The sequence below is a fragment of the Morone saxatilis genome, unplaced genomic scaffold (genome assembly GCF_004916995.1).
Source record: "Morone saxatilis isolate NCDOM2014 unplaced genomic scaffold, NCSU_SB_2.0 Contig1, whole genome shotgun sequence".
NCBI lineage: Eukaryota > Metazoa > Chordata > Actinopteri > Moronidae > Morone > Morone saxatilis.
Genome location: NW_023339651.1, coordinates 21194468 through 21205229, shown reverse-complemented (window position 1 = coordinate 21205229; position 10762 = coordinate 21194468). Strand labels below are relative to the sequence as shown.

General features: G+C 44.1%; 1 protein-coding gene across 1 annotated transcript in view; it reads left to right on the top strand.

The window, feature by feature from the left end:
- fasn (fatty acid synthase) overlaps positions 1-10347 on the top strand; it is a 24654-nt gene extending 14307 nt beyond the window's left edge. The window contains 13 exon segments of the mRNA XM_035670334.1: positions 1-103; positions 231-353; positions 586-809; positions 911-1112; positions 1524-1675; positions 2296-2387; positions 2477-2939; positions 5074-5179; positions 5262-5317; positions 5319-5473; positions 6045-6141; positions 6806-7057; positions 7246-10347. The exon segment at positions 1-103 is cut by the window's left edge and continues 12 nt beyond it. Of these exon segments, the coding sequence (XP_035526227.1) occupies positions 1-103; positions 231-353; positions 586-809; positions 911-1112; positions 1524-1675; positions 2296-2387; positions 2477-2939; positions 5074-5179; positions 5262-5317; positions 5319-5473; positions 6045-6141; positions 6806-7057; positions 7246-7383 (2163 nt within the window). The 3' untranslated portion in view covers positions 7384-10347.
- Positions 10348-10762: the final 415 nt, after the last annotated feature.

The following is a 10762-nucleotide window of genomic DNA, read 5'->3' as shown; positions in this document are numbered from 1 at the left end:
GCCTACCTGCAGGAGAGGTTCCCTCAGCTCTCAGCCGAGTCATTCGCCAACTCCAGAAACACCTCATTTGAACAGCACGTCCTGCTCCACACACAGGGCAAAGGTCAGACCCTTCTTCCTCTAGTAACGAGTTGTGTTCTCGAAAGTTCACAAAGTTTCAGCATATTCTCTCTGTTGAATTTCTAAAATGAGTTCCACGTTTTAAAAGCATTATTTTGTGTGTCTTTCAGGTGTGGATGTGGTGCTGAACTCTCTGGCGGAGGAGAAGCTTCAGGCTAGTATCCGCTGCCTGGCCAGACACGGGCGATTCCTGGAGATTGGCAAATACGACCTGTCCAACAACTCCCCACTGGGTCAGTAGTTAGTTTATTAAGTTGCTCCTTTGAATTGAATAAAAACAACCAATCCGAGAAAGAAAGATAGTTAACTGTTGAATATCATTCCCAGGGTGTCACATACTGATGCTTTGGGTCTGGGAATGAGACTGAACTATCTTCCTCAGACACTCTTATAAAAGTTACCCACTGCAGCTTTAAATCTTTTCTCTCACACTATAAATTTGGCTGTTACCAATGTTCTCTCCAGGCATGGCTCTGTTCCTGAAGAACGTGGCCTTCCATGGCATCCTGCTAGATGCTCTCTTTGAAGAGGGCAACCGGGAGTGGGAGGAAGTGTCCGAGCTGCTGAAGGAAGGCATTGTGGGAGGTGTAGTTCAGCCTCTGAAGACCACAGTATTTGAGAGGGACCAAGTGGAGGAAGCTTTCAGATACATGGCTCAGGGCAAGCACATTGGCAAGGTCCTCCTGCAGGTCAGTTTCACCTCTGACCTTCAGTCCTAGAAAGTGAAGCTTCCCTCCCCGAGTCTACTACAGCAGTATGTATCCTCTGACTGCTTCTTGTCCTCACACAGGTCCGTCAGGAGGAGAAGGGTGCAGCAGTCCAAACTGCTCCCCCTTTGTCTTTTCCAGCTATCTGTCGCACCTTCTGCCACCCTTCCCGCTCCTACATCATCACAGGAGGACTGGGGGGCTTTGGTCTAGAGCTTGCTCAGTGGTTGACAGAAAGAGGAGCCAAAAAACTGGTCCTGACTTCCAGATCAGGCATCAGGAACGGTAAGGCACAATGACACAAGGCAGTGGAGGTTGCTGCTCAGTTCCATTCAGATTCATAAGAGCAGTGAAGTGCAGAGCTAGTGAGCGGCAGAGAGCTGCTGGCCTTCAGTTTTACACATATTTAGTATTTGATAAGTGAGAAATGAACAATTCACACAAAGAAGCAGGATTAGAACTGCATTTTTCATTTTACTATGTTGAAGAAGCAGGTTACTAGACAGGAGTCGTTCAGGAGGCATTTATTAATAAGTAGTCATTTCCCCCCGGGGATTATTAAAGTATTTCTGATTCTGATTCTGATAAAAAATATGAATGAAACAGACGTAAAAACGAACCATGGGAAATTTAACAAAAATAACTTCTAACTCAAGAAAAGAGAAAAAGCTGTTACATGTATATTCTTATTGCTAGGTTACCAGGCAAAGCGAGTGCGTGAATGGCAGAGTCAAGATGTGGAAGTGCTGGTGTCCACCAATGATGTCAGCACAGTGGAGGGAACAGAGCGGCTCATCGCTGAGGCCCGTGCAATGGGCCCAGTGGGCGGTGTCTTCCACCTGGCCATGGTAACACAGCACGCCACCTCATCATCATCAGAAGCCCTCAGCTCTAGGTCCTTTTCAGGCCACCAGTAGCATTTTAAATCAGAATTCATAAAGTCAGATTTGTTGCAAATTATAAAAAAAGACAAATTATGAATGTTAGGTAAACATTGTTTTGACAATCCATGTCCAACTTTAATAGTTTCAGCCTAGGTGATGAAATAGTGGAGGCTATCTGATCTCACTAACTTGTTGCTGGTATAATATTATTTTCAGTGTATTTTTTTTGGGGAACTGTTTGTAGAAAAAATAGGCGAGACCTCGACTGTCTAATGAAGCACTTTTTAAAAGTGTTATTATTTCTTTCTGCCTACAGTTTTCATAATTTGAAATATCACCTTGACAGAATTATTTAATATTATGTTATGGTAGGCTTTCTGCACCACTGAGGGTAATATAACACTATAGCTTTTTATTACATCCATGCTCCATTCTGCTGTCATATCCATACTATACTCATACATCCATATACTAAACATACATCTATACCATACTCACACTGACCTCTCTGGTGTTATTGCCCCCAAAACTGCTTCTCCACTTTGATCTGAAGTTCATTTGCATGTTTGCTTTGACATTATCAGGTGTTGAAAGATGGCATGTTGGAGAATCTGACTCCTCAGCTCTTCCTCGATGTTAACAAACCTAAATATGACGGCACCATACACCTGGACAAGTAAGACACACAATCATCCTGCAGTTTAAATCCGTAATTGATTTTTTCTTCTCTGGATCTTAATGCACTCACTTCCATTCTTTGTCCAGAGTGACAAGAAAGTCGTGTCCGGACCTCAACTACTTCGTGGCCTTCTCCTCAGTCAGCTGCGGCCGTGGAAATGCCGGCCAGAGCAACTACGGTTACGCCAACTCAGCCATGGAGCGTGTGTGTGAAAAACGCCGCTACGACGGCCTACCTGGACTGGCGGTCCAGTGGGGTGCCATCGGCGACGTAGGCGTGGTGCTGGAGACCATGGGTGGCAACGACGCAGTGATTGGCGGCACCCTCCCGCAGCGCATTGCATCCTGCCTGGAGGTGCTGGACCTCTTCCTGTGCCAGCAGAGGCCAGTGATGTCCAGCTTTGTGCTGGCAGAGAGGACGGTAGTAAAGAGCGAGGCAGGAAACCAGAAGAGCCTGGAGGACGCTGTAGCTCACATTCTGGGTAAGAGCCAAGCTATACAAAAGCACCCCTACCAACAAAGACACTTCAAACAAGCTGTAATCATGAATCAAACAACAAAAATATAACTTCAGAGTCATAACTTCATTCAGAGTGGACAGAAACAGAATAAAACTCATCAAAATCATCTTTGTTAGTATTTCCACTGTTTCAACAATCACCCAACGCTGCTTTGGTCTACATAAACCCTTACTTCACACACAGATGAGAAAATAGCCACGAAACAGGCTGCTATGGCTGCCATGTAACATTAGCTAACCCTTGGAGACGAATGCGCCCAACCACTTTAAGTTGTTTTTGCCACTGGCAGGCTCAGATTGTGATTGTAAGTGTCTGACAACATTATGGAAAGGATCCCTACAGAGATAGACCTTTAGTTTGGCCATAATCAGCCGTAATATCACTATCACTCTCCACCAGACAAAAAAGGTAATCAGTACATTTCAGTACATTTTAACTTCATTCAAAATGGACAGAAACAAAATAAAAGCAAGAATGACGAAGACAAGAATACAGGAGATTCCCCAAAATCAGGGAGTTTTCTTGTTGAGCTCTTAGCAGCTGGTTTCCTTGATATCCTGACCCATTTCAGAGAATCTTAGGTTTCATTTCCAAACAACAGAGTCTCATATGTATACAGCCTAGACCATGCATCGTACTAGCTATCCTAGCGCGATTGGGAATTCGGTGTTTTGGGTGGGCCTGTTTATTGACAGACAGGAGAATGGGGGAACGAGAGCAAAGGGATGACACGCAGCAGAAAAGGGCCGCAGGTCAGATTGTGAACCTCTGGGCGCTGCAGCAAGGGACTCAGCCTCGGTACACGGGTCACCAGCTCAACCACTGGAGCTAACCGGGCACGCGCGCGCCCCCAACGCATTCATTTCATTCTGTTTAAGTGGGAACAGGCTAATGTCTGGGAAGTTCTTCCGAGTAATCTGGAGAGGTTGCTAGTTCTCTGGGAAGAACTACAAAACCCAGGTGTGATGAATCAAATTCCTGTTACTCATGCAGCATGAAGGGAAGACCACAGCATAGATGTTCACCTTCCGTTATGCACCGACACATCATTAAACAGGAACAGCTGGTTTGTCCTAGCTACATTTCTTAATCTATATTTTACACATGGGCAGTCTTGGGTCTTTCACCATGACCCCTGTTGACCTGACCGTTCATTCCTACCCATAAACAGGACACGAAACCCGGCGGGACATTGGACAACACAACCCAAAGCCTAATACCATTAACTCGCGCCATGTCGCATAACATTAGGCAAAATTCTACTACACCTCAGCCACACTAAGGCTCACCTATGAGAAGCTGTCCTTCTACCTGCCTGAACCCTCCTCACCACATCCAACCATGCCACGTTGTCCCTCTGGGATGTCAGACAGTGGCAGGCCTCTATAGAATCGCCGACTGTTCTGGTCCGCAGCCAGTGCCCATCCACATTGGAGTCTGTGACACCATAAGCGGGCCCAACCTGGCTTTACCTTGGACCTCAGTCTCCCACCACAGGAATGTGAGCGCCGTAGGAGGTCCAGATCTCGAGACTCTGGAGGCGTGACTACGATATTGTCGGTATTGGCCCCCGGGAAAATTTGAGGAAATGTTCCGCGCAGGCTCAGGCACCATCACAAGCAAAGACTTCGACTGCATGGCGCCAATCGAGCTGAAAGCCAGCTGGGAGTGGACAGAATGGTATGTTTAAAGAACTGTATGAGAGTGGCAAGTTTCTTGTAATTGTGTAACATCAAATTTAAATCCAGATCTTTGTTGTACTTAGGCAAGGTGATAGCGCCTTGAAGGGGAACACCGGTCAAAGCAACAAGAAAATAGGTCTCTGTATAATGTATCTCTCTTAACTGTGTATGTGGTTGTGTTTTGGCAACTTCCATGATCACTGCCAGGAGAGGCCAGCGCAGGCAGCCTGGACGTAGAGAGCGTGTCGCTTTGGTTATTTCAAAATCCACTCGAGGCAGACCGTACTCCCTCGCGTTGGCTCCGTCAGTGTGGAGTCTTTATGTTTGTGACCCGTTTATTGTACTGGAGAGTTTATGGCTCAACCCTTGTACGGGTGGATCCGCCCCACGGTAACGCCGGCTCAACAAAGATCCAGAAGCCAGAGAGGGGGGGCGGGGCGGGGGGACCGTGGGGTGTGTGCCCTGTCCTCGTCCATCCAAGTTCGAAGGCTCCACAGCTGCCTTTAAGCGCTCGGCTTTCAAGCTTCAGCTGCCTTGCTACGGCCTGGCAAGTGCACCAAAGGGTGAGGAAGTCGATGCTCTGAGATGTTTCCATTGAACTGATTATACAGTGGGTTGCACAGGGCTCATCTTAGTGTGCCCCTCTCCCTCAGCTGCTCCTCTGGACAGGCATCCAGTTCCCCTGGGCAGCCTACTATGTGAACTGCATCAGACAGGTTCAGCCAGGATGGCCCGTTATCGGAGTTGGCTGGCTACTCCTTTGGGGCCTGCGGTGGCATTTGAAATTGGGTCTCTCAGCTTCAGGGCCAGAATCGGCCCGTGGAATACCTCTTCTATTTGTATACGGTTTCACACTCCTACGTGGCAGCGTACACGCAAAGGTAAGAGAAAGGACGATACACACACACACACACAGTCTCTCTTCACTCTTCACTCTCTCTCTCTCTCTCTGCTCCTTTTTTTTTTCTTTTTTTTTTTCTTCCTCCCTCTTCCTTCTCTCTCTTCTCTCTCTCTCTCCTCTCTCTCACTCACTCATCACTCACTCACTCACTCTCTTCTCTCTCTCTCTCTCTCTCTCTCTCTCTTCTCTTCTCTCTCTCTCTCTCTCTCTCTCACGTCACTCACTCACTCACTCACTCACTCACTTCACTCACTTCACTCACTCATCTCACTCACTCACTCACTCACTACTCTCTCTCTCTCTCTCTCTCTCTTCTCTCTATATCTCTCTCTCACTTCTCTCTCTCACTCTCACACACTCACACTCACACTCCACACACACTCACACTCACACACACACTCTCACACACACACACACACACACACACACACACAGAGAGTCAGTGAATTAACAGTATGATCTGGTTTAATTACTCATGGCGGGTTGGGAGGGTTTGGAGAGGTGACACATATTAACTATTGATTTCTTCATTCATTCTCTTGATTCCAGAGCTACAGGGCCAAGTTGACACCAGGCAAAGAGTCAGAGGCTGAAACTGAAGCCCTGAGTGCCTTCATCCAGCAGTTCACTGGCATCGAGTACAAGAAGGTACACACGTGCACACACTTAAGCGCTCACTAAAGATTTTCACATTTAAGAGAGTATGTGGGTGCTTGAGCATGTCACGCGTAAGATGGGCTTGCAGACCAGTAGTTTACGTTGGAAATGTCAGACATTGGAAATTGGATCATTTCTACATACAATCTGGGAGTGTGAGGTGTCCTAGAATACACGTGGTATGTGGTTAGGTTCCTGGACCACTCATCAAGTGTACTTCTTAAAATTGATGACAGGTGATGTTACTTACACCTGAAATTCAGAGAATCCAAGCTCTGATTAAGTTCGACTGTACAAATTCTCTAATTTTCTAATTAACACTGAAATTCTAATAAAACACTGCAGTATATTTAATGTGGCTCAAGGTGACGTTAATGTCACACTGTCCACAACCCAAAGATATTCAGTTTACCGTCATAGAGGACAAAAGAAAGCAGAACATACTCACATTGGAGAAGATTAAATTCTCTGAAAAAGATAAATAAATGAAAAACAGGATATTATAGGAATGGACACAGAGAATATACATAGAAAGGAGTGATGAGATGATGTGTAACCCTCATATTTGATCTATCCTTGTGTCTGATCCTGTATATCACTATATATTGCTTCAACAAGTCAGTTCCTACAATGGTCTCCATCTAAATCTCTGCAGCTTCTGGAGACTCTTCTCCCGCTGGCGAACCTGGAGGCCCGCGTCAACACTGCGGTGGACCTGATCACCTCTGCCCACAAGAACATCAGCCGAGACTCGCTTCACTTTGCCGCCACCACCTTCTACCACAAGCTGAAGGCCGCTGACAGCTACGTTCCTGCAGCAAAATACCGCGGCAATGTGACACTACTGCGTGCAAAAACCAACAGCGAGTACGAACAAAACCTGGGAGCTGACTACAAGCTCGGCGAGGTAACTTACAGATCGCACACAATTGCACAAGGGTTTATTTAAAAGTGGAGTAAAGATTATTTATTACATTTAAAGGTTCCAGAAAATGAATTTGTCCACCACAGATAAAAGCTTCTTCTTTAAGGATGATGGCAGATGGGAGTATATTTGACTCTCTCTTGAATCTCTCTCTGTGGGTCTTTCTTCAGGTATGTGATGGCAAGGTGTCGGTCCACATTATCGAGGGAGACCACCGCACATTCCTGGAAGGAGAGGGGGCGGAGTCCATAAGCAGCATCATCCACAGCTCCCTGGCCGAGCCACGCGTCATGGCGAGGGAGGGCTAGACCCTCACACACCCTCACACCCTCCACCTTCTCACTAATTCCACAACATTCCCAAAACAGCTCTCCTCCTTCGATTAGGTCAGGATGTGTAGGTTTAATGGTTATGTTTACGTTCTGTGCCATTTACCCCCCAAAAACCCAAACGCACCTTATTCCTCATTATTGCACCTTCTCAACGCTCATTGGTCAATTCAATCAATGGACACTCCCCTCAACCTATCTGAGCTCTTAGCTGGTCTCTTCCTATTTGGGAAATAAAATGTGCTGTCAGTTTGTACAGTGTAAGTTATGTCTCATTATGTTGCAATGTTTCATTCAACCTGTTTTTTTTCTTTTTGGATTATAGAAGGGATACCAATCAGGACTGATTAATCATCAGTAATTTATCAAATACAACATCTGTATTTGTCTTTAATAAAGGATTTTTTTTTACTATTTCCATGGGCAATTTTCATCACGCAATCCAAGAAAATGAGGTATTAGATAAACAAGTAAAACCTTTATTATGAATTACATAACATAAACTAATTCATCTCACAGGCGTCAATGGAGGATACAGATTAAACTAACTTTAAGACGAAGCCTGATCCTTCTCTGTCGTGTCTGTTGGCCAACTGCAAATGTCTGTCAGCAAGCAGTAACATAAAATAGACTACCCTCATGTCCCTACATCATCTGTTCCCTGCAGCTAGTCCAGCTGATAAACCACCAGTGTACAAATCCTGTTGAGCCCAGGATAGCTCTGATATTCCCTTTGAGAGTAAATTGGTTTCACATACAGAGAAGGTGTGTCTGTTTTGCCTTCTGTTTCAGACATCACTGGAGGCATGTGTAAAGCACTTATCCACAGGGAGCACCATTAGTATCGTAGCTGCAGTCATGCTCTCTGTTGGGACTGTCAAATAGGTTAATAGGTAATTCCCCCATGTTACTCTGTTCTTCGGTCCCTGTGGACCGCACAGTCTATATATCTAGACACAAGCTAGGATATAGGTTAAATACCACACACGTACCAACTTGTTACTCCGTCTCAACAGACGGCAGATAGGTGAGAGAAATACCCAATTCAGGAATGTGCACTTACCAGTGCAGTTGGTTGCTGGACAACATTGCATTTGGTTGTGCCAAAAGATCCTGAGACTCTGCTTTTACCAGTAGACCTATTTTGTCATTAGCTGAAATAAATGATCAGCACTGATGTTGGTCTGAAAACAGTCTCACCTGCACAGAAAATGTACAAGGGTCACCTCGTAGATTTTTAGTTAATATTTCAATTAGTTAAACTATTAACTGTACTTAAAAACACGTCTAGATTGTAGTATAATATCTTATACATCATGTCCCACCTGTACTTCTCATATCAAAACAACTGGAATGGAATGCAGCCCAGTGCAGTATATATGAAAGGCTGGCTCTGTGGCTGAGCAAAGTAAAAGTCAGCTGCCTCATAGCTTTTGTCACATTTATGGTACTCAGCCTGTCTGGCTGCCAAAGGCTGCTTCGTAGTTGTACACTAATGCATGTTTACATGTTCGAAGGAGGAGTCATCTATTCTGCTTTAAATGCTTTCACTGTACATGTACATGTCCTTTACCCAGTGAAACCCCAGAACGGCGCTCTCTGTCTCTGTGTATCTGCACACAGACCTGTTAGACTGTAAAATTACTCCTGACCTAATGCAAAAGACCAATTATTTCTGCTAATATGACCATTTTGAGGCTGTTTTTTTTTTTCAGTTTTGTCTTTTTTTATTTGTTTATTTTGTCAAAAGGATATTTGTTTACTTGTGTGTCAGATTTTTTTGTTGTTTTCATCATTCGTTTGCCTTGAAGCAAAGCAGCAGCTGCTTGTACTGTTATTGTTGTCAACTGAGCCAAACCAAACCAAAACCCACTCAAATAATGAAAAGCCTCTAGAAACATCATGTGCTGCAAACACAGTATTTCAGAAGAAAGTGTTTTCACAGTGTGAATGACCTCTATAGACTGTACTGTACTGACTGTACTAAATGGGCTGTTTTGACAGGATACAGGGAAAGGACAATTTCTAATTCAGTGTAATTCTTAGGGTAAAGAATGATCAATACTCGTGAAAATGACCCCTGATACTAAAATGTCTAAAATGATGTTAACACAGAGCAACTTGTATTTCTGTATGTAGTGCAGCTTCAGTTATTAGGGCTATGTATTGGCAAGAATCTGTGGATACAATACGTATCACGATAAAGGGGTTACGATTCAATATACTGCGATATATTGCAGTTTTTAAAAATCTAACCACCATATGCATCAAATGTGAGTAAAAAACGTTATGCAACCAGAACAGTGGGTTCTGAATTTGAATTTATCACAGTCCCTGTAACATCCAACATCATAGCCCACAGCTTACGTGTTTTTGAGAATCGATACAATATCGCAAAACAAAATATCTCTATACTCGAGTGTATCTTTGGTAGGTGGGTTATATTTGTTGCTCTGCTCCATAACAAATGATCTGTGTGAACACAAGGTGAAAGCTAGTGACAGTCACAGTATTTTGATAGACCCAGAGTGATTATAATTAATACGTTTGGTACATAAATGTCTCACTTTTAGCTTTTAGGTTTGTGTATGACTACTAAGGCGCCTGTTGTATGTGGACTTAACAGATCTGAACAGCAGGCCCCTGAGCAGTAGGGGGATTCCCTCTGTCCTAGGATCTTTGATGAAAGGTTGTATCCTCCCTGTCTCTGACTCCCACTTGGTTTCATGACCCCCAGAAAGCAGTCCAGTCCCACTGTACAACAGCCAGCCTGACTTCTGAGACCTCCAATGTGGTCTATGAAGGGTCAGGTGACTGGAGGCGAATGTGGTGATTGATTGCAGTGAAAAGGAGAAGGAAGTGACAGTATATTATGCTCCTCTCTTGTATTGTAATATTTCTAGTATGTGTTGTTTCGACTAATAAAGGCCTCTAGCTAATCACTTTATGACTATTGTGTGTTTTTCAATAAATCAAATGTGAAAGATGGAAATAAGCATGATGTATTGTAATGTTTGAGATTGAACACTTTAAAAAAACCTAAAGTAAATTCCATTAGATAGTAGCCGGATTCTGTTTGACAATGGTACATTTTCCTTTTTCTTGTGAAACACGAGGAACCATCGTAGAGGACAGGGTGACAGGAGACTGATTAAACATCTTCAGTGCACTTTGTTGCAGGAAACTTGTACATATGTGATTCGTGAGATGCTGTGAAACATTGCAGAGGAGTTTAGGTGATACAGGGGCTATTATCAGATTTTTCTAGAATGGGAATATATTGGCAAATCATTGTTCATCAGTTTATGGGATAATATCTATGTATGATTTTAAATTATAAGATAAGATAATTCCTTTA